The sequence below is a fragment of the Crocodylus siamensis genome, chromosome 1 (assembly GCF_052110815.1).
Source record: "Crocodylus siamensis isolate JL-2025a chromosome 1, ASM5211081v1, whole genome shotgun sequence".
In the NCBI taxonomy this organism is placed as follows: Eukaryota; Metazoa; Chordata; order Crocodylia; family Crocodylidae; genus Crocodylus; species Crocodylus siamensis.
This window is the reverse complement of record NC_143395.1, coordinates 420366779-420390151: the sequence shown is the minus strand read 5'-3', so window position 1 is coordinate 420390151 and position 23373 is coordinate 420366779. Positions and strand designations below refer to the sequence as shown.

The window sequence follows — 23373 nt, the reverse complement described above, 5'->3', positions numbered from 1 at the left end:
AGAGAAAGTGAGCTGTGGGGAGGGTGGGAACTTTTCATGCATATGGATGCAGACACAAGAGTCCTAAACCCAGTGTGGCAGGAAGCCACCTTGGTTTCTCCCCAAAATCTCTGTGCTGTGACAATGTGATTAGGATGGGCCCAGCAGAGGAGACACACCCTTATCCTATCTCTTTAGGTAACCTGAGCTGACTACAGTCCTGAGGGAGGGGGGAAACCTGCTCCCTCTGCCTACGGGACTGGTATCAGGTACCTGGGTGAGGGGCTTCTACCTGGTGGGCTGGAGTCTGCCCAGCATCTAGTGATGTATTTCAAATTGGTTGGCCGACAGCCAAGCGGAGCTGGCCCACACTGGACCAGCGAATGAGGTCACAGGCGCTATATAAATTAAGACTGCCCAGGAGGAGGGGGCAGCAGCCATGCGAGGGACTCAGAGGAGCTTTACCATCTGAAACTGGCTCTCTCCCGCAAAACTCACGAGCTAGAAACGGCCTGCCTCCAGAGGGAATCTTCACCTGCCTTTGGAGGATGCTTGTGAGTAAGCTACTCGAGATCTGATTAGATATTTAGCTGGCAATAACTCAGAGGCGTGATCAAAAGGCTGCCTCAGCCAGACTGTTTGCTCTTTAGGATTTCTAGGATATTGCTCAATCTTGTACCCTATTTTCACCCTACCCCTGTAACCAATACAGTTCTCCTTTTTGACTGGTGTGGGAGACTTATTGAGGAGTGGGTCTAAATTATGCCTAAGAGACCCCTGAGGTCTGAGTACTAATGGAGACTTCCATTTTTGCCCCCGACTTGGGGAAGTGCCCCAAGTGCCTGTACTGGGTCAAGGACTTTAGGCCTGTGTTTCCCCGAGGACACAGGGTCAAGAGAGTCCCTTCTTGGGGCGGTGGTGGCTACGTTACCCCCAGGTTAGCGAGTGTGCTCCAGGAAGGGGGTCGGCTGGATATAAGGCGCCCCTAGGGAGGCATTCGGAGCCTGGAAGGTGGTCAGGCGCAGGGAGGTGGGCAGCTCAACGCAGGAGCGCCCCCTACTGGCCCGCCACATCCACAACCTGAGCTTGTAAGATATTGGGGTGCCAGGGACAGATGGTACAGGAGCCAAGATATACGCTGTCCTTGCTGTGGCAGTACTGACATAGCCCCTTCCCCACTGTCAGACTTGAGGCACACGTGCCAAGCAAAATGCTATATGCCACACGCTGGCCCCCATGCTGGGACTGCTAAGCTATGATCCAATTTGTAAGGGCTATCAGCTAGCCCCTCTTCCACAGACCTGGGGTGCACCTGGGGTGATAACAAATGCCTTCAGGTCAGGGGCATCACAGCTGGCAGAGGTCCCATAAGGTGAGGACAGTTATGCAGGGGTTGACAGGGAGAAATGAAAGGGACAGCCCTGTGACAGGCTGGTTCCTGCCCAAAGGCTCGAGGTCTGGGCACACTTCCCTTGCCTGGGTGCTGGACCCAGGTCTCTGTAATGCCTGGGAAGGCTGCTGGACCCCGTTAGTGTCACGATGGCTCCAAGGGACTCTGGTGTTTCAGCAGCTCCCTCTGCCACAGGCCTGATGAGAACCTGTGATCATCCTCTGCCCTTGTCAGTCTTAAGCATTGCCCTCCAAAATGAACTGACATTTTTAAAATCCTGCACCACGGTGAAGGCACCCTGCAGAGCTGTTTCCTATGTGTTTGTGAGTCAGGGGCAGTTTCTAATCTCTGCTCCCCTGCCTGTGAACGCCCTATCTCCTCAGCTGTCGTCCTCCCTGCTTCTATTGCTCCCTTGCCCTCACCCCTCCTTTCTCTCCACTCAGGTTAATTCTTCCTTTTACTTTCCCTTTGGCCCCTTGGCCCCTCGGCCCCTCCTCTCTCTTCTTAGAAGCTGACTTGCAGGAAATGAGCTGCTGCGCTCAGGAAGGCACCACCCAGGATGGGCCCAGCCTGCACCGAGCAGGAAGAAGAATCAGCAGAAGCCAGGGCCATGCAGCCTCAGACCCTCCAGGACTGGACATGGATGAAGAGGCCGCCTGCGCCATCTGCCTGGACCTCCTGCAGGAGCCGGTGACCATCGGGTGTGGGCACAACTTCTGCTGAGCCTGCATCACCCAGTACTGTGAGGACCCGGTCTGTGGCTCAGGCGACGCCGTCCCCTGTCCCAGCTGCAGAGCAGAGTTCCAGGTTGGGAGCTCCCATCTCAACACGCAGCTCAAAACCCTGGTGGAGAAGATTAAAGAGCAGAGTCTGAAGCCAGGAAAGGAGAAGATGGAGAATCAGTGTGTGGAGCACGAGGAGAAACTCAAGCTCTTCTGTGAGGAGGACGGGGAAGCCATCTGTGTGATCTGCAGGGAGTCCCAGGCTCACCGCGGTCACACAGTGCTCCCCATCCAGGAGGCTGCCAAGGATTACCAGGTAGGTGACACCACTGGCCCGGGAGAGCCCGTTGCACAGACACACACTTACCTGGCAGGGGAAGCAGCGTGACCACGTAGGCGAGCTCCCCCTGGCTGCGGGGGCTACCAGGAGCTGTGAGGTGGTGTGACTGCTGACTTGCTGGAGCAATGGAGGTAGTGGAGCAGGACACAGAGGCTCGGTTGCTGGAGGAGGCGGCGCGGAAGCAAGCCTTGATTCTTGACGAGTATGGATCGGCAAGTGTTTCGTCTAAGATGCTGTTGGCTTCGACAATGAAGAGCGTTTCTGGTGAGCGTCCTGGCGGCATGGCTTCGGAGGTGGTTGGGGACTGGTCCACGGTGGGCCGAAGAGGCAAGGTGGTGTCGTCGGAGAGGAAGAGTGGTAATGTTGCTGGGCAGGAAGATTCTAGAGAGGGGGCGGTCCCACTGCCGGAAGGGAGGCGGAGCTCTGCAGAGAGCAGTAAAGCTGCCCGGAAGGGCCCGGAACCTTCCTATTGTTTGTGGGAAGAAGGAGACCCCCGAAGAACGCTGAAGCTGCGGGTCAAGGCCACTTTGACCCCAGAAGGGATCAAAGGAGAAACAACTATGCTGAGAGCAGACTTTATGACTAGGGTGCTTTTTGAAGAGTTGCATGTGAACCCTAAAGATTTAAGTTGCGTGGTGGCTTTTGATAATTTCCGCCACTGGAATATCACCTTTTGGAGGCGAGAGGCGTACGCTGCCTTCTGGGCCCGGTACGCGGAAGTAGCAGACAAGGAGGACTTACGGAGTCTGCATTTTGAAGCAGGCCAGGAGGCCCGGGAGAGAGTTTTATATTTTAAAATGTATACAGATGACCTAGAGTATGCAGATGTCAGAAGGTGGCTGGAGGGGCGGGTCGAAAAGATCCTCGATATTCAGCGGGTCCTGGATCAGTGGCAAATCTGGACCGGGGCATGGAGAGCCAGAGTCATCCTGGACGAAGACCCCAGACACCCCGGGGGGTGAGACACCTGCCCTCTGTCGTGTCCATAGGGCCCTACCGCGGATACGTGACTTATAATGGCCAGCCGAAACTGTGTAGCAGGTGCGGCTTGGCGGGGCACCTGGCTGCCTTCTGTAGCCTGACAGTTTGCTACAGGTGTGGCGGCAGGGGGCACCGGGCACAAGCCTGTAAAGAGGAACTGAAATGTACTGTTTGTGGAGGTGAGGGACACTTGCAGCGCCAGTGCCCCCGGTCCTACGCGAACAAAGCCCGAGAGTCCCACGCAGCAGAGGAGAGGGATAAAGAAAAGCCAGAGGAGGCGGAGTCCACCAACCTGGATGTAGACCCCTTCCTAGTGGAGGAAACACCGGAAGCGGAGCAGAGACGCGACGTGATCGAGGTGGCTGACCAGCTTTTGGAGTCAGGAGGAGAGGAGCACATGGAGGAGGAGCAGAGCGAGGCAGCGGGAGAAGGGGCACACGAATCGGATTCGGCAACCATGGACTTGGACCTGTCTGGGGAGAAGGGGAAAGAACCCTCCCCTGTAAAAAGAAAGAAGAAGCGGAGGGTTAAACCTATGAAAAAGAGAATAGAGGAGGAAAGGGGAACGGTCCAGGGGACAGAAGGGACTGCACAGGAAGGAGACAAGGGGAAGAGCGGGAAGCTGCTGGTGGAGGGACGAGAGGTTGAGGAGTCTGGGAGGGCGGACGTTTGTGGCTACCTCAGCCCGACTGCTATCGAACATCTGGCTAGGGCCACGGGGATGCGGAAAGTGGGGGAAGACAGCTCAGATCCCAGTAGCGGATCGGATGTTTAACGAGGGAGGCTTTTGTCTGGAAAATAGCCATGATGGCGTTGACTATAGCATCCTTAAATGTAAGAAGTGTTTATGGGAGGCAGAGATGGGAGTCAATGTATAGCACCTTACAAGGTCTGGACGCGCAGGTGTTGGGCCTCCAGGAGTGCGGGATCCCCTGGGGGAGAAATTATGGCTATCTGGAGAAGCGCTGGGAGGTGGGACCGTCGTGGTGGGGGGGCTCAAACGAGAATCGAGCGGCAGGAGTAGGGTTCTTGATGAGGGAGCGGGGTTTGAAAATCAAAGGGCAGCAGGTCCTGGAAGAAGGGCGACTGCAAAAGGCAGTGGTTGAGGTGGAGGGCGTGGAGGTGACGTTGTACAACGTCTACGCCCCGGCCGAGAGAACGGAGAGGGTGCGTTTCTTCCGCAAAATGGGGATGTGTATGGGGGGTGGAGGGCCGCAGATCGTGATGGGGGATTTCAATTGTATACTTGAAGAGGGTGGGCGGGTAGGGGTCGGGGAGGGAGTCGGGATGGATAGTACAGGGAAGTGGTTGCGGGGGTGGATTCAAGATGAGGGGCTCCAGGATATTTGGGCAGGGACAGGAGTCTTTACAAGAGTGGCTCCCGGTGGGCGGGGCCAATCGAGAATCGATTTTGTGCTGGTGTCGGAGGGACTGGCAATCCGTGGCAAGCGACTGATAGACGTCAGCTTCTCGGACCACCGCGTGCTGTGGGTGGAAGTGGGCATCGGGCAGGGGCTGAAACAGGGCAGAGGGGTCTGGAAATTGAATGTGTCCTTACTGGACGACCCAGAGGAATGCATGGCCTTTCAAAGGGCGTATCGCCAGTGGCAATCCTTACAGCCCCTTTTCCCAACACGGTGGGACTGGTGGGCAGAAATCAAGCAACGTGTGCGGGAGTGGTTCACTGCGGTGGGGAGGAAGCGGGCGTGGCAGAGGAAGAAGGAGTTAGTGCGTTTACAAGGGGAAGTTCAAAGGTTGTGGGAAGAGCGGAAGAAGGGGGCAGCGGTACAGGGAGAATGGGAAAGGGCGAGGGAGGGAGTGAAAAATTGGTTCCGGACCAGGATGCAGGAGCGGATGTTCCTGGCCAAGGCAGAGTGGGTGGAGGAGGGAGAGGAATGGGGCAGGTTTTTCGCCTTGCGGGTGAGAAGGAAGAAGCGGGTGATGGGGGCGGTCCGCACGGCCGAGGGAGGGAGGGTGGAGGCCGTGGATGGGGTATTGCGGGAGGTGACTAGGTTCTACGGGGATTTGTTTCGCAGGAAAGCGGGGAGGCGAGAAGACCTGGAGGGGCTGGTGGGGAGTTTGGAAGCCAAAGTGGGGGAAGACGGGAGACAGGGGCTGATAAAGGAATTGACGGAAACCGAGATGCTGGGGGTCTTGAGGACAATGCCTTTAAAGAAGACCCCGGGAGGCGACGGGATCCCGGTGGAATTTTATGGGAAGTTTTGGGATTTAGTGAAGGGGGACCTGCTGGCCCTGTTTAAGGAAATGATGGATCGGGGTCGGGTAGGGGAGGGCTTTGCCCAGGGAGTCGTGGTCTTGATCTATAAGAAAGGGGGACGGGAAGACATTAAGAACTGGAGGCCGATCACCCTGCTGAATTCGGATTATAAATTATTTTCCAAGATCCTAGCGACAAGGATGGGGGAGGTGTTACCGCAGGTGCTGGGCGGGGAACAAATGTGCGTGGTGGGGGGGCGGCGGACGACACACGCACACTGGCTGCTCCGGGATACGCTGTCGTACATTACCGACCGGAAGTGGAACACGATAGTGGCGAGTCTGGACCTGCAGAAGGCGTACGACAGCATCGGGCACGAGTTTCTGTTTGGGGTTCTGGCAGGGATGGGGATGCCGGGGGAATTTGTGGGGTGGCTGCGGGCGCTCTACGGGAGGGCAACGAGCAGGGTGCTGGTGAGGGGCTTCCTGGGAGAAGCCTTTGCAGTGGATTCGGGGGTGAGGCAAGGGTGCCCGCTGTCGCCGGGGCTCTTTGTTTGTGCCATTGAGCCGCTGGCACAACGAATTAGAAGCGATAGGGAGATCAGCGGGGTTCGAGTGCCGAGGGGCGGGGAATTAAAAGTCCTCCTGTACATGGATGACGTGACATGCGTGGTGCGGGACGAGGCGTCCTTAGAAAGAGTGGTGAAGCACGCCAAGGAGTTTGGGGAGGTATCTGGAGCGAGAGTGAACACGGACAAGAGCGTAGTCCTGGCGGTTGGGAACTGGGGGGATTTGGGGAAATTTGGATTGAGGGTGGAAAGGGAGGAACTAAAAATGCTGGGCGTGTGGATGGATACCCATGGGAAAGGGAAGCGGGCTTGGGAAGTGTTAGAGGGGAGAGTCAACCAGACGGTGGGGTTGTGGAGCACCCGGCATTTATCCTCAAGGGGAAAGGTGCAAGTGATCAAACAGTGCCTGTTGCCAAAGATCTTGTACACGGCGATGGCGTACCCCCCGTCCTGGCTACAGGCCCGGCGGGTCCAGCGGGCATTGTGCCTCTTCTTTTGGGGGGGGAAGACAGAGAAGGTGGCCAGGACAGAGTTATATAAGGAAGAGGGCTTGGGGGGATGGGCTCTCCCGAATATAGAGGGTTTTGTTTACGTGCACTTTCTGAAGATGGTCGTGAGGGAAGCGAGGGGCGCAGCGGGACTGGTTTCCAACCTTTGCGTTTTCTGGGGGGGAAGGCTCCTACAGAGGCTGGGACTGTTTGGGAGCGGGTGGCGGGGGGCGTGGGCTTGGCGGATGTCACTCCCTTACGCACGCCTTGGATCCTTTGTGGCCAGGGAAGGCTTGGCAGGGTTAGGGATGGAAGGACTGGCGGATGCCAGGAAAGTCCTTAAGTTCCTCAGGGGGAAGCAGAGAATGGCTGATGTCGGGGAGTTGAGCACGGACAAGGTCAGCAGGGTGTGGAGAGGGTTGGTGGGGAAGGAATGGAAAGGGGAGCACGAGGAGCTGGCCTGGAGGGTCGTGAGAAACGCACTGCCAGTGCGACAAGTACTACATCGATGGGGACTCTCACGGTCCCCCAAGTGCCCAAGAGAACTTTGTGACGAACCCGAGTCCGTGGCGCACGTTTTGTGGGGTTGTTTTTATGCACAGAAGGTGTGGGGGAGGGCGGCGGCTTTTTTGAAGCAGACAGGGAGGGCAACGGGGATCACGAGTGAAAACGTGCTCTATGGTTTGACAGAGGGGACGGATGGGTCATGGGGTGTGAGGGTGCTTGTCACATGTATTAAAGTAGCAATTTGGAAAGTGCGTTCCCTGCTAGCGCTAAAGGGCTCGTGCTTTTCAACGGTAGAGTGTCTGCAATTAGCTATGCACGAGTTGTATTTCTATAGCGGTAGAGGCAAGCAGAGAACGCAAGGAGGGGATACAACGCCCTGGGAAGGGCTGGACTTCAGAGGGTTGTTTCAGCCCCGCGTAGGCATAGGATAAGTTAAGGGACAGCATATTTGCCAGCAAGGGTTGGGGGGGGGGGCTTTCAGCAGGTCGAATGCGACATTGAATATGTGACTATTATGTAATAAGGTGGGATTCTGGTTCCACAATGTGTTTAATAGTGCCTGTTTTTGTTTTTCCCCTCTGATAAAATGGATAAGGGGCTCCAAGAGTGGGTGAGGGAAATTGGAATTATATAAGAAACAAGTTAAATGATTTCTAAATGGGTTTTCAGCAAGTCACAAGTGATTTTGTTTCTTCTGTGAATGTTAGAAAATTTTGTGAAAGTGAGTTTGTATTAACTTTGTGAAACCTCAGGTGGGTTTTGTTTATTTGTTGTTTTTCTTAATGTGTTTCATAGTGTCAGTTTTTCTAATAAAATGTTTAAAAAAAACAAACAAACAAACAAAAAAAAGCACTTACCTGGCAGGGGCAACACCGTGTGTTTGGGTCCAAGCATGCAGTTTTCCTTAAGTGTCCCTGGGGATGTCTGTTCTCCTGGCGTGGCTTAGTACCTGTCGGGGTGTTGGGGCTTAAAGCCCACTTTATGGAAATGGGAGGCTCCTCCCTAACTTGCTTCTGCACCCATATGGCCGAGGGCAGGCAAAACTTGGGGGCATCCAAACCCCAAGCCTCCCGGCTTGCGCCTGCACATAGGCTGCCTGTCTGAAGACTTTGGAAATACCTGAGGCCCCTGGTGGGGGTGGAGGACGTTTGCCCATTGTAGGGCCACATATGGCTTTAAACAAACAAACAGAACAAAACTCACTGGCAGGAGAGATACCATGACTGGTTTCAGCTCGGGTGGTTGTACTTAGCAGGAAAGGGCAATCCCCCTCTCCTCGGTCTTGAATGACTTATAGCAGTTGAGCTGAAGGTCTACTGCTTGCACTGCAGGCAAGCTGACCCCTGAGAGAGTCTGCAAATGCCTCCCGATGCAGGAACTTGGCTAGAAAACTTATGTTCATAGGGTTCAGCTCTTGGGCTTCCCTTTAGCTTGCTCCTTCAGCCTTTTGGTGGAGTGAAATTAGTGGGCATCTGGACTCCGAGGCCTCTGGGCTTGTGGCTTGCACAGAGGATGCCTGCCATGTACCGGGCAGTATCTGAAGTCCCAAGCTGAAGTGTCTGCAAGGGAGGGTACTTGCCGGTGGTCGTGCAGCACAGACTGGAGTAATTGAGCTCTGCTTCGCTGACAGAATTCAGAACTGATTTGGGCCAAGAGATAAAATTAGTTAACAGTGCCGAGCCAGTATGGGTAGCTCCTGTGCTGAGCCTCCCACCTCACTGCTCCTGGCCGAAAACCATGCTCTGAGTGTCTCCTCTTTGGCACCCAAGTCCAGTCAACCCCCTTCCTGGAGCCCAGTCATGAGTCTGGGGTAACCGCTGCTACCACCCGGACTCGGGTCTTTGGTAGGGCTCTGCGCCACCCAGGGTGCACAGACCCTGCAGACCTTGGGGTTGCTTAACCCACTGTGGGATTTCGGGGTGCTTCCTTCCTACAGGAGGAAAGAAAAGCTAAGCCCACCTTAGCAAGCCTAGCAAAGTTAGCTAACAGGGCTGGTCTAAGGTGGTTATTACAGGGTGTCATAGCTGCCCTCAGGGCACATCCTGTGCTGAGCCCCCCAACTTTTTTGGCCTCATCCCTCTTTGTGTCCAGTCTCTGGGCCCCTTGGCCCTGTCTTTCAGTGTGTCCCAGCCCCTGGGATCCCAGGCCCAGGGTGTGGCTTCCCATTTTAGCGCAATCCTTGGCCTTTTAACTCAGCACAGCCCCCATAAACACTGAACAGGGCAACGCAGAGGGCTGATAGTATTTTCTCCATACAATGCAGCTCAGAATATGACACAACTTGGTTTTGAAAGGCAGAATAAAGATAAAAGAGCTTTTCCTGTAGCAAGTAACAGAGGAGCAGCAGCCTGGGAGCAGAAACTGCTCCCTCTTCTGCTCCAGTGCAGATCTGACTTTCACTTCTGCTCAGCAGAAACTCTTCTCACCACATTTCTCACATGTAATGCACACTATGATTCCCAGCAGCTGGTTTTGAGGGGAAAGGCTGTGTTGTATGTGAAAAAGTATGTTCATTTTCTAGATTAAATGAAGTGTTTCATAGAGTCTCATGGGATATAACTGGCCAGACTGGAGGGGACAGGGGTCATTGCTGCGCTGTGCGGCAGCTCAGGAGCTGTCTCGGAGGGAGACGGCAGCACGGGCTGTGTAGGTGGGAGCGATGTGTCTGGAGCAGGAGGCGCCGGGAGGGCCCTGGGGTGTGCAGGGCAGGGGCCTGATCCTGTTCAACAATCCTGTCTGTGACCTTGTTACTGGACTGGAACTGGGCTCAGAAAGTCTGTGGTTGACACTGAGTTGGGAGGTGTTGCCAATGGGCCCAGATTCAAGCTGAATGGCTGCAGGAGTGCTGAGCTTTAAGGAATCAGTCTCCATGCCCCGGGATTGTCCTTCTGGAAAGCTTTTGGCTGATCATAGAGCATGCATGCCAGAGCCTCCAAATCCACATTACTCCAGAGTTAGGAATGCTTTTCTCACCCTTTCCCAGAAAAAAATCTCTGGACTACAGTCCCCTAGACTAGATGCCAGCACTCACTGCTTGAATTAACTGACCAGTCCCAGGTGTCTCAAATGCTGCGTTTCAGACTAAGAAGAGCCTGCGGTGGGTTGTGGGGGGAGGTGTTGTGTGGGATGATGCAGGTCAAAGCAAGTGAAGGACTGTGGGGGTAATGGGGTGACAAAGCATCCTCTGGTAGGAGCACGCGGCAGCCACCAGCTCTCTTTCCAGGTCTTCACCTCCAGTTCCCTTACATCTCCCTGCCATGCCTGGTTGTTGAGAAAATTGAAGAGAGGTCAGATGATAAGAGGAGAGCTAAGATCCACCCAGATGAGGACGGTCCTCTTCACAAGCCTCTTTCCACCCCTACATCCTGCTCCTTCCTACTCCTGGCCAAGTGTCCAAATGTGTAGCCTTACCCCGGGGATCCTGAACCCCTCACTCGGCAATTGCCACTCGCTCTGTTGCCCCAAGCCAGAAGTCACAGTGTCTCCTGGTGCATGGCACCACAAGTACTTATCAGTGAATTCAGCACTCCCCCATTCGTACAAGAGAAGATCAAGTGGTTGTCACCGAATCCCCCTGCTTCACTTAATCCACAGGAGTTAATTCATGATTAGTCTCCACCCTCTTTGATTCCCCACAAAATGAATTAATATCCATGAATTCCACCCACAGTCCCACCCAATCCGTGGCTGAGCACTTCATCATCAATGAACTCACCAGCCTCCCTTGATGTGCCAAAGATCAGTTAGTTATTCCTGAATATATAAGTCTTCATCATTCATACTAATTACATTAGTTGTCCTGCTTTTTTTCTCTAGTTTTGTGCTCTGCATCTCCACGTGCAGGGCACAGCATTTCCAAAACCAGCCATGTGTTCTTCTCACTGGGGGTTGTGTGCCGGGTCCTTGTTTTTGAGCCCACTGGAGCTCTTGGGGACCATTAAGACCTGGCTGCCTCCATATATGACTGTGTGCAACAGGGAACCTGCTCCTTTGTCCCCGACAGCACATGGACCCTTTTTCTGGGTGCTCCGGTGCCCACGCAGCCCCACTGGGCTTTCTGAGTAGGTCTGCCCTCGCACCCTGCCCTGCCAATGTTTCGTGCACAGGGATGGGAGCCAGTTCTGTTACCGGGGCTGGGCACAGCACAGAGATTTTGGGGAGAAACAAAGGCTTCCTGCCCCACATTCTGGGAAATGCACTTCTGCCGAGGGGCAGCAGCTGGAATTTGCTGGTGCTGGAGGGAGATGTTGCCCCATTTTTTTGCTGCTAAAAAACAGCAGGTTTTTTGCCTGCTCATGAAGTGTGTCTGCAGAGCAACCCTGAGGTGACTTCTCCCCTCACAGCAGTTTCAGCTGCTGCTTGTACCCGGTGCCAGCGCCCCTGAGCCAGCGCCTGCAACGAGGGGTCGAGAGGAGCGGGGAGGGGGCTGGCCAGGAAGCCCCCCACACGGCTGCTTCTGCCACTTGCTTTCCCTGCACATTTACTGATCCCGTATCAAGCCCTCCTTGTCCCGACACGTGTCAGGGTCAGGAATAAGGATCTGATGCTTCTCCTGCCAGGTGCAGCTCCGGCGGGCCCTGCCCTCTGAAGAAGGGGCTGGAGAGAGCCCTGGCAATGGAGGCCACGGAGAAGGACACCACCACGGCGTGGGAGGCAGGTGCCAGTCTGTGCTCCTCGAGAGCTCATTCCCATGGCAGAGCTGGCAGTGAGGGGTGGGGGAGCTGCAAGATTTGCCCCGAGGGGCTGTGTGTCATGGAGGGAGCTCTTCCTCGACATCGGGGGATGCTGCAGTCTGGGGGAGAGCTGGGACCAGACTGGGCTGAGGTGCTGGCAGCTTAACCCCTTCCTTGCCACTCTCCCAGGGGTGGGACCGAGCCACTGCTCTTCGCCTGCACGACATACTTTACCTCCCATAAAATGGGCCACACTTTGCAAGCTAGAGCCATGTTTGCTCCCAGAGCTGCTGCACTCTCTGCACACCCCGAAGCCCATGTCTCTGCCTGTCCCAGCTGTCCCAGGGCTGTGGCACCGCAGCAGGATTTCCATCACATCTGTGTTTCAGTTTCTGTGAGATTCCTCTAGCAGCTCTCTGAAGTCTAAAAGCCTCGTATCAGGATGGGCATCACTGAGGCAGAGGAGGAGTGGTGCAGAGCCCTTCCTGCGGGGCCCGGGGGCAGGGCAGGCTGGGCACTCGGCATTACCCTGCCCTGCGGGGAGGGGGAGGCCCGTGCTCTTTCACCCCCGGTGCCGCCGCGTGAAGGGAAAGGGGCTCTGGAGTTGGCTGTTCCCCACCCCAGGGCCAAGGGGAGGCAGTGCGTGTTCCCCTGCCCTGGGCCCGTGCACAGGGGCTTCAAGGCTCCCCAGCCCGGGCAGCTCTCACCGGGGCAGAGTTCATGTTTTGTGGGACTGGTGCGGGCTCCTTCTTCCGCCCTGCAGCCCCTTCCTCACGTGTCTCTTCTGTGCTTTTCCTGGTTCTTGGGCTGTCATTTTAGGATCTTCCACTTTCCCCACCTGGAAGGGAAAAGCCCCTGGAAGGGAAAAGCTCCTATGTAGAGAGCTCCTGTTGGTGAAGGGGGCTCCCTTGGGGTCCTTCCCACCCATTTCCCTTGGCCAACACAGGCTCCAAGTGCTCTGCATGAAGCATCTCCTGCATGTCTCGACCCAGGCCTGGCACAAAAGCACTGACATCGACAGATCAGCCAGAGATGACCCATGGCCCACTGGGTTTTGCTGCAAGCCCCAGAGCCTTTACAGAGGCCCCAGATCCTAAATCTCTGCTTTGGATAGCAGCCCTTTTGCTATGGGGTGAAAGTATTGTGTGATCCTTTCTCTAGAGAGTGCACCACTATATGTAATGTGTGTATCATATATCCGGTGACAGTATAGCTACTGACAAAGGGCTGCACACCCTGAGTTCATGCCTTCCCTCTGCCAATGCAAAGCTGGAAGTGGAGATGGCAGCTCACACTTGTTTTTGCTGCTTGTCCTGGAAGAACAAGGTAAAGCGACGGAGAGAGAGCATCAAGTCTGAGTGCGAGAAGCTGCGTCGCTTTGTGAGCGAGGAGGAGCAGCGGCTCCTGCAGAGCCTGGAGGAGGAGGAGAGGGAGACGCTGCGGCGCCTGGAGGCCAACGTAGCCCAACTCTCCCGGCAAAGCGCCTCCCTGCGCAAGCTGATCTCGGAGATAGAGGAGAAGAGCCGGCAGACCCCTGCTGAGCTGCTGAAGGTGAGCGTGCGCTGCTGATGCGGCCCCCAATGCTGCTGCCGTCTGGCACAAAGCAGCCCTCGGCCTGGCCCCCAGACCTGGTGGAGACTGGGCCAAGACTCAGGTGAGACTTTCCATCAGTCTGGAGATCTACCAGTTTGTCCTGGGAGGAAATTCTGATTTGGGAGAAATGCCAAGCTATTAGTCATGAAGGCTTCTACAGACATGAGCATAAAAAGGGCTGTACTGTAAGTCCAGTGTGTCCCCGCCCTGAACCCAGCGCGTCCCCAGACGCGGTGTCACATTAGTTGGACCTGGCTTCCCAATGTCTGTGTAGACTGGCGGCTTCAGTGCAGCTTTTTTGGAGCTTATCTCTAATAGTTGATTGAATCTGCTTGATATTAAAGCACCAAAAAGCCTTGCTGAAGTGCATGATCTATACAGATGCTGTGGAGTGAGGTCAAACTAACATGCTGCCTCTTCCAGTAAAGCACAGGGTTTGGGGTTTTTTTTAATCATTTCTGTCAGCGGCCAAAATGGACAGGAAAGCACATCTGGAGGTAGCCATGCAAATGTTCAGAGCAGTGTAATTCCAAGACAGAGGTGACAGCAGAGAAATGGTTCATCGCCCCTTGGCTGCATCCAAGTGCAGCAGGCAGAGGCAGACTTAGGGATTTTCAGACAGGGAAGAAATGGATGCCCATCGAAAACACAAGTCATAAACTCACTGAACTTTGGTGCAGATGGTTTCACCCAGCAAGGAAATAATCACTATTACCCTCATGTTTCCCTTTCTAGGATGTGAAAAGGACCTTGGACAGGTGCGGTATCTTCCCCTTCCCCTCCCAGGAGATTCCTGCTTGGGCTGTGGCAGGAATATCCACGTGGAAGAGCTGGGCTGAGCAATGATGGCGGATATGTTCTTCTTAGGAGCCAGGATGTGAAACTTCAGGAAGCAAAAGCTGTTTCTACAGAAGTGAAGACCCCGTGCAGCATCCCAGGCATGATGGAAATGCTAAGGAAATTCAGAGGTACACCGCAGCACATGCAAGGGTCCTGCAGCAGTCTCCTCAGCCCATGTCTGAGGGCCTCTGGATCGGCAGGGGGAAAGATCCTGTTGTAATTTCCATGCAGGGCACGGCTGGGTCACTCCAGTGGGGACAGGTGACACAGGAAACAGGGAAATGGTCAGACAGGTGGATCCCTGTTCCTGCTGCGGGAGGGAGGAGGTGATGCTGTGATCAGGGCTGGCCAGCCAAGTGCCGGTACGCTGAGATTATCCTCTTCCATGTGCCCAAGTCCCAGGGGCTGCCACACCGTGTCCAGGTTAAATCTCTGGGTTCATCTCAACTCAAGGGAAGGGCTGAAGGGAAATCTGGGTCTCTGCATGCAATGGGGAAGGTCTCACAGTGTCCAACAGCCTTCAGCCCCTGGGCCCTGCAGTGTGGTGCAGCCTGCAGTACCCAAGGGCGCTGAGCACCACCCCTGGGATCCCCTTGGGACCATCCTGCCCATTCCCAGGGCTGTGCACAGGCCCCGAGTGCAGGCAGATGAGGCAGCAAGAGGCTGTTCCCTGCTCTCCCTACCTAGCTCCTTTCCATCTTTGTTTGGCCCCTACAGCATGATGCTCTGGGCTTCCTCTTCCAGCCCCATGGCCGTCCCGTCCCTACCTGCTGCTTGCTACTCCCAGCAATTTGGGGCTTTCTGTCCCTCCACCCACTCCCTGCCCTGGATGCAGCTCAGTCCCTGCCCTGCCATTCCTTTGAATGCAGATCCTACTGGCCTGGGCATCTCTTACTCAGGCCTTCAGGCTTTCAGTCCCCGTGTCTGTCATGTCAGCTCTGGCTGCAAAGCGGGGCAGAACGGTCCCTCTCCTGAGGCAATGGGGAGGTGACCCAGACATCAGCCTTAGCCAGGCACGGGCTTGTCCTGGGAGTGCAGACAGGTGCCCGCAGCCCCCAGCACGGGCCCAACTGGCAGGTCCCAGCCTGGTCTCTGCAGCTGTTTCCTGCTCGTGATGGTGCAAAGCAGCAGCCAGCACAGTCCTGCCCACACAGAGCGGCAGCCCAGCAGCTGGTTTCACCCGGGAGGGTCAATGCATCTGTCCTTCAAGAGGCTTTGATGACCCAGCTCAGTCTGTGGTGTGGAGAGGGCCTGAGGCTTTCCTGAGCGGTGCGGGCTTGGCAGGGAAATCTGGGGAGTCTCACTCCTGTCACCTTCCCTGTGTGGCTCAGATGAGCCTGGAGTCAGGCTGAGTGTGGGGGGGCCTGTCCTGGGCCAGTCTGCATCCCGAGTGGTGTGTAAGAGCTGCAGCCCCACGGGGACCCCCCAGCCCTGCCTGGACCTGCCCCTGGAGCATTGCTTCCTGAGAGTGGGGAGAGGGGACAGTGGAGGCACTCCTGGGGGCTCTGGGCCAAGCTCTGGGTTCACGGGGAGGTAGGAGCAGGTGTGAACACACCTCCCGCCCTGGGGGACACTGGGGAGGGGAGGTCAGGCTGGAGCTGTCCAGACCCATGGAGGAGGTGCTGCTTTGAGGTGACCTGGGACTTGCCCCCGGGGCAGCTGAGCTCAGCTGGGCTGCCCTTCATGAATGGGAGAGGCTCTGCAATGAAACCCAGCATGTCCCACTCCTCACACGCACACAATCACAGTCATAGGAAGAAGAACCGGAAGGGACCAGTCAGATCACCAAGTCCCATCCCCTACCATAGGCAGGAGGCAATGGGGCTCAACTGAGCTCCAGGATGTGCTGGTGCAGCCTCCTCTTGAACACCTCCAGGGATGGCCACTGTACTGCCTCTGCTGGGAGTGTGCTCCAGACTTTAGCTATCCACGCAAAAAAAAAAGTGTTTCCCTATGTCTCTCCTAAGGTTTTCTCAACTAGCTTGCACCCATTGCACCATGCCCTCCTGTGGGGAGCCTTGCATGCACAAGCCCAGCCTGTCACCATCCCTTGTGGGTCAGAGGAGCCTGGACCAGACTGACCATGGGGAGGGCCCGCACAGGGCAAGTTTACACCCAGACCAGGGTGCGAGATCTCCCACCCTGCAGGGACACCCCAGCCCTGCCCTGATCCCGGCTGGTTGTTGAGTGAGCAGGGGCTGCGGGGTGTGGGGGTGGAGAGCACACATGGTCCCTGGGGCTGTGAGCCAGTCCCTGCCAGCACTGTATATGCCGGGGGGCCTGGGCATGGCTGGAGGGGAGTTGTGCAGCTCACAACAGGGGACAAATCCCTCTGGGAGGAGAAATGGGATGGAGCTGTCTCTGTTTTCAGCGGGGGTGTTGGGTGGGAGCAGGGGCCGATGTCCTCCAGTGAGCAAATGTCACAGCAGGTCTGGGGACAGACCAGAGTGGCAGGTCCGTTCACACCGGTCCTCTGAGCAAACCCCATCCCAGGCTGCTCGTCCTCCCCAGCCCCCCCTGCACAAGCGCTGCAGGAGTCTCCGGCAGTTCCCAGGGCTGCATTTCCACAGGCCCCAAGGGGCCCCGGACCCCGGTCCTGTTGGGAGCCACTGGGATTTCTGCCCCTAGGTCACTCCCATGTGTTTGGAAACTGCATCTGGACGTGCAGCTTCTGGCACAACGGAGGGGGCCAGTGCGGCAACTGGGCCCCCGGGCCTGGCACTGCGCAGTACTCTGGGGCAGACGGCCCTGGTGCCAGCAGTGTCCCAGGGCCCGTGTACACGGGGTGTCCCTGTCCCAGTGCAGGTCCTCCGGTGGAGACCCCTAGAGCAGACACAGGCCAGGGGGGCCTGGGAGGTGTCTCTTGTGAGCTGAGCCGAGAGGTTTGGGGCAGTCAGTGGGGAAATGCCCCCTCCCCGCTCGACTGCCCCAGACTCACCAGCAATGGGCCCTGTTCTCCTGTGCTTAGTGCCCCGTCAGTGCCCCCCCGCCCTTCCCCTTCCCCCCACCCCTGCGCCCAGCCCCATGCACGGCCCTGCCCTGGGCTGGCTCTGGGGAGGCGCTGGCTGTGGGCTGCCCTGGCTGCAGTGCTGTGCCCACAGGCTGGGGACATGGGGGTCCCCCGGGGCAGAGCAGCCCAGCCTGGGGTGGGGGGGCAGGCACCCCCCTGCTGTCGGCAGCAAACCGAGTGACCCCATCCCCAAGCACAGAGACCCCCGGGCCCTGCCCTCTGCTCCCCCTGCCCCCCCTCCACCAGGCAGGCTGCAATGGGCCCCTCTGCTCCCTGCTGTCCCCCAGCCCGTCCCCCCTCCCTGCAGCCTTCCTGCCCCCCACAGCCCGTGTGACACCAGCTCATGGGGTGGAGCCCACTCCCCTTGCCCCTCAGGCAGAGCAGCCCCACTAGGTGTGGGGGAGGGGCAGGCAGGGACCTGCTGGGATGACATCATCCCATGCCCCTCCCCCTCCCGGGGCCTGCCCTGCCCCCACCCCATGTCCCTCCCCCCTCATGGCCCCAGCGTCCAGGCCGGGAATGCCCCGGGGAGGAAGGGGCCGCTGGGGACGTCCCGCTTTCCTGTTCCCCCATTTCCTGTTCCCCCATTTCCCCGCGGGGCGACGGTGACTCCCTGCAGGGACCAACCCGTGATTCCTGGGACGCGCTGAATTTCCCGTGATCTCGGGACCCGCCTGCCCCCGCCCTGACCCGCGACTCTCTCCCCAGCGGACGTGACTCTGGACCCAGGGACGGCTCATCCCCACCTCGTCCTGTCTGAGAATCGGAAATGTGTGCGACTCGGAGACACCCGACAGGATGTGCCCGACACCCCTGAGAGATTTGATCCTTGGGCCTGTGTCCTGGGCACAGAGCGGTTCGCGGGCGGGAGGCGCTACTGGGAGGTGGAGGTGGGAGACAAGACGGGCTGGGGTCTCGGTGTGTGCAGGGAGTCTGTGCCCAGGAAGCGGTGGGTCACACGGACACCTCCCAATGGATACTGGGTCGTGCGGCTGCGGGGTGGGGGATACGAGGCACAAACCTCCCCCTCGACCCCCCTCCCCATAAGCTTGCGGCCCAGGCGGGTGGGGGTTTTCCTAGACTACGAGGGGGGCGAGGTCTCCTTTTACAACGTGACCGACAGGTCCCATCTCTTCACTTTCACTGACTCCTTCTCCGGGACCCTGCGCCCTTTCTTCTATCCTGGTGTCAATGCTCGGGGCACCAACGCGGCTCCCCTGACCCTGTGCCCGGTCCCAGCCCAGCCCTGAGCCAATCCCTGTCCCTGCCATGACCCGCGGCACAGACTGTCCCCCCCCGCGCCCGACTGCCAGCCCCTCGGTGCCCCGGGGTGGGGGGGCTGGGGTCTCCATCCCAGGAGCTGCTCCCGCCTGGACCCTGCTGCTGCCCTGGCCCAGGGGTCGTCTCCCAAGCCCCCATGCACAGCGCCCTGCTGGGAGGGACCGGCTCCAAACTCTCATCCTTCACTTCCACATCCCTGCATCCCTCGGGGGTTTCACTTGGTTACTTTGTTCCCCTCTCTCAGCGCTGTCCCCCTTTCCCCTCCCTCCCTCCATGCCCTTTTATTTTTGAGATAAACACCTCTGCATTGCACACCTGCTGTATGCACATCATTTCTTACCCTCTGGTGAGCTGAGCGCTTCCTCTCGAAAGCAGGTGCATCTGGGATTCAGGAAGTCTGGTGGTGCTCAAGCTTTCTTGTGTGCGAGTCCAGGGCCACGCACCACGGGCCTCACGTGGGTGGGACGGCAGAAGCGGCCCAGGCCCAGCACACGTCACACTGTGCCTGAGTGCCCGGGGTACAGGGTGCTGGGGGTGGGGGCAGCAGGGAGGGGAGAACAGCATCCCCAGCGGTGCCCCTGGCAGTGCAGCCGCTACGATTTTTTCCCCTCCTGCCCCTGGGGTTGGTGCCCAGAGCGTGTGCCCCAGTCTCCTACTTCCCTCTGCTGGGGCCAGCACAGTGGCTGCCCCAACCTCCCCTACCACACAGATTATTGGTGCTATACTATATAGACAGATGCACCAAAATCCTCCGTCACTTGTAGCAACAAGTCTGCACATGTCTACACAGCAAAGCACTTTCTATTTTATACTGCTGCTTTTATTACACATTTACCAGATTCAGAAAGGAGGCTGCATTGAAAGCTGAGGAACATCCTCATCTGTTATGTGTTAAGTACCACCAAATATGCAATGTGAGACTTGTCCTCCAACATGTGCTCAGTCGGTTGTGTTTTTATGCAACAAGGAGCAATTCCTTCCACGGCTTACCTTATACTGCAGTGTAAGCCTTCCCAGAGAAGCCCTGGGCACCTGCCGAATATGAAAAAAAAAGCATTTTCCCTCCAGACAACATCAGGAAATGACAGAGGATCCTCTACCTTGAAGGGGCAGAGCCTCAGCTGTGAGATGTTGTCATTGTTTCTCTGCACTGAACTGAAGTCAGCCAAGGGTCTGTCCTGGGGAGAGGTCCTAGCTCAGCATGCTCCCAGCTCTACGCAACTATTTGGAGGCTCTAGATGCGTATTTGTGCATGTGATCAATATGTCCCCGTCCCACCAGAGGTGCAGGGAGCTCCCATACAAGAACAGAGCAACTCAGCACAGGGGAGAGGAGAAGAGGAAAAGGGAGAGACGAGAGCAACATGACTTCAATGGGGAACGTGAAACCACCCACTGTGCAACACGGCAGCCAAGTGTTGTGTCCCCAGACAAGAAGGTTTTACCCCGCTTCGGAAATACAAAATGAATCAATGAGGAGCTTTCCTGTATTTCTTTTCCAAATCCGTCATCCAGGTTTCTTATCACTTCAGGAGGGGTTTGGTTTTTGTCTCAAATCCTATACACATTCAGAGAAAGACACACCCAGCTGTTGATCAAGGGCAAGGGATTGCAACAAAGACAAATGAGCGGTTTGTATGAACTGCCGATGCACACGTGGCATTTGTAATCACAGACAATACCGACACCAGAATACTTGGAGGAGATGAGAAGTGAGTTTGTGGTGTAAAGACTAAAGCGTGTGCATCTGGATTGGGCCACCGCTTTCCTAAGGGACCTCTGTGCCGCAAACGAGCTCATGTAACGCCACAAGCGTTGGACCAGGCGTTGGGAGGAGAACAGTTCTTCCTCTCCCTAAGCCCATCACTTGCATGTGTATTTAAAATAAATTGTTAGCAGCGAATTAACCAAAATCAACTCACAATGTTCACCAGTGGAGAGAAGCTAAACCTTAATGTCACGTCTGAAGAGATCTACTGCTCCGTGGCTATGTTTATCTTGAAATTGGTCACTTGAACTTGGTCCCCGTACTCCAAGGCATCTCGAGGATTTGGGCTCATTTCCAGCAACATGCGACCTTGTCCCCGTCCGCTCTCCCTGCGACAATGAACAGCCCCCGCGTTCGAACGGTTGCCAGCAGAGACACCGCGCTCCCTTCTCCACCAGCATTACTAGCCACGCCAGGAGGGACATTAGCAATGCCTACATCTAACTTAAAATTAAAACAAAACTAATTAACCCTGTGCTCTCAGCTACTATACTGAGATTTAACCTAACAGCTATGGAGAATGTCATTCGAGCTCTGGATTTTCTATACCTAACTACAGAGCTGGGGACTGACTTTCCCTTAGAAATCTTAATTTTTATTCTCCACATAGACAATGTAAGCTCCCTTCTTGGCATCATTCAATGCCTACACCTTAAATTTGGAAAAAAACAAATCAATGGAATTAGAGTTATATTTGGAAGACTGGTAAACTGCAGCTAAATACTCAGTATAAAACTTAAATCTCTCAAGGGACAGCCACACAGGTCTTCTTCTCATGGGCACGGTTTCCAGTAGCCTGAAGACACTGCTCAGCACACGGCCCTGAACCTTGGGGCTGTCTGGATGCAGGGGAAAGCCCCCAGGAGCTTTTCCCCCAAAAAGACAAGGCAGGCGTGGAGGGGAGGAGGAGGATGTGTGTACCATTGCTCATATGTTACACCCCAATACTTTTAAAATGCATTTGTTGCCCTTGCTTGTTCTGTAAGGAGAATAGGAAAGAGCATGATTAAAGAGAAGGGGAGTAGATGAATTAAAAGGAGCACGGGGTTAGAAATAAGGACTGGAAGAGCAACATTAAAGGTAGCATGCTCTACAAAGGACAGGCTCATTTGAACACCACTCTTTGAAAGACTTCCCCCAAAATTTCCCTTGTGCTACACAAAGTGCTGACATGAAGAGCACATTTCTGTACCTTGCTTCTCTGCACTTTGCTGCCACAACTGAGTTAGATGCCATGCAGATGCAATGCTGCCTTCCCCAAGGAGCTCCAGGGAGCACGCTGCATTCAAAGGGAAACCTGTGCGATGTGAGCAGAGCGCACAAGGACTCCTGGGAGGGCACAGGGTGGGATTGTTTTCTTGTTTTAAAGTTCAGGCCACTTGGAAGAAGACCTGACATGAGAATGTAACAGCGTACATGTGTTGCACTCGTATGTGGAGCACGACCGCATTGAGATTGGACGACACCTACAATGAGCAGATCTTTTCTGCCTGCAGTGGCCCAGGATTAGGCATTTCCCTGGCACAGACCCCGTAGAAGAGGCAACACGGACGAAGGTAACCACCTGCACTTTCAGAAAACACATGTGAAGTGATAACCCCCGCCCCGACCAAACTTGGGCAGACTTCCTCTTTTGGGGAACGGAGCAGGGCAAGGCATCGTCTTTGAACAGAGAGTCTCTATTCTTGAATCCTGACATGGCCAAATCCTGGGTCTGGAGCAAAGCTGCCAAGAACGGCTTCAAATGTGAACATGGCAACAAAAAAGTGTTTTTTGTAGTTGTTCCTCTGTGTGCTCCAGGGTAAGTGTTTGCAGCAGAAGGCTGGGATTCCTTCCATGGATTTAAAAAGAGGTAAGATGATTCAGAATTAATACTCAGGATAAATTTTAAAAAAAATGTCTGAAAGGGATTACTGAATTAAATTTTGCAATGAATGATGCAGCATCCATTGTGTGATTTAATTAGATATATAAAAGGTAATTGTACAGTGCCCCATAATTACTGATTTAGAAAGAGCTGCCCAATTGTGCACGGAGGACACAGCTGCATTGCAGACATGTCTGGGAGAGCGCCGGAGTGAAACCCCTGGGAGGCCTGGAAAAGCCAACTCCGGACTGTGGGAGAAGCCGGCTGGCTTGACATGTCTGCTAGTAAGATCAAGGGTCAACCAGTTAACCACCTTGATATGAGCCGCCCTCGTTAGGATTCAGAGTCAACACACCGATGCATGCACAGGGCAGCTATGAACTTGGAGCTAGTCACAGACTTGTAGAAAGAAGAAGCGAAAAGGGACGTGGGAGGTCAGTTAGTCTATCTGCTGCTCAGGGCAGGATCAGGCCAGTGGGATAGAGATGCCCCTTATAGACTCAGGAGGGCTCAACCCCGGCCCATGGGGCAGATCCTGCCTGCAGGCCAAGTCACCCATCCCCACAGGTCCAGTGATCTGGTGCTGGGTGAAAGTTTGGAGGTGTTGGGAGCCCCCGGCAGTAGCAGAGGGAAGTAGGAGACTGGGGCACACGCTCTGGGCACCGACCCCAGGGGCAGGAGGGGAAAAAATCGTAGTGGCTGCACTGCCAGGAGCACTGCTGGGGATGCTGTTCTCCCCTCCCTGCTGCCCCCACCCCTGGCACCCTGTACCCCGGGCACTCAGGCACAGTGTGACGTGTGCTGGGCCTGGGCCGCTTGTGCCGTCCCACCCACATGAGGCCTGTGGTCTGTGGCCGTGGACTCGCACACCAGAAAGCTTGAGCACCACCAGACTCGCTGAATCCCAGATGCACCAGCTTTCCGGAGCAAGCGCTTAGCTCACCAGAGGGTAAGAAATGATGTGCAGAGAGCAGGTGTGCAATGCAGAGGTGTTTATTTAAATATAAAAGGGCATGGAGCGGGGGAGGGGAAAGGGGGACAGCGCTGAGAGAGGTGAACAAAGTAACCAGGTGAAACCCCCGAGGGATGCAGGGATGTGGAAGTGAAGGATGAGAGTTTGGAGCCGGTCCCTCCCAGCGGGGTGCTGTG

General features: G+C 55.9%; 3 protein-coding genes across 3 annotated transcripts in view; all 3 read left to right on the top strand.

Moving 5' to 3' along the window:
- LOC149875542 (E3 ubiquitin-protein ligase TRIM39-like) overlaps positions 1-18845 on the top strand; it is a 32298-nt gene extending 13453 nt beyond the window's left edge. The window contains exons 3-6 of the mRNA XM_090030965.1: positions 13187-13417; positions 14195-14217; positions 14327-14427; positions 18018-18845. Coding sequence (XP_089887091.1) covers positions 13187-13417; positions 14195-14217; positions 14327-14427; positions 18018-18559 — 897 coding nt within the window. The 3' untranslated portion in view covers positions 18560-18845. The remainder of the gene's footprint in view (positions 1-13186; positions 13418-14194; positions 14218-14326; positions 14428-18017) is intronic.
- The window catches only part of LOC149875529 (uncharacterized), a 433980-nt gene that overhangs the window by 76547 nt on the left and 334060 nt on the right, over positions 1-23373 (top strand). The gene's annotated exons all lie outside the window — the stretch shown is intronic.
- The window catches only part of LOC149875538 (uncharacterized), a 246051-nt gene that overhangs the window by 158905 nt on the left and 63773 nt on the right, over positions 1-23373 (top strand). The window lies entirely within an intron of this gene.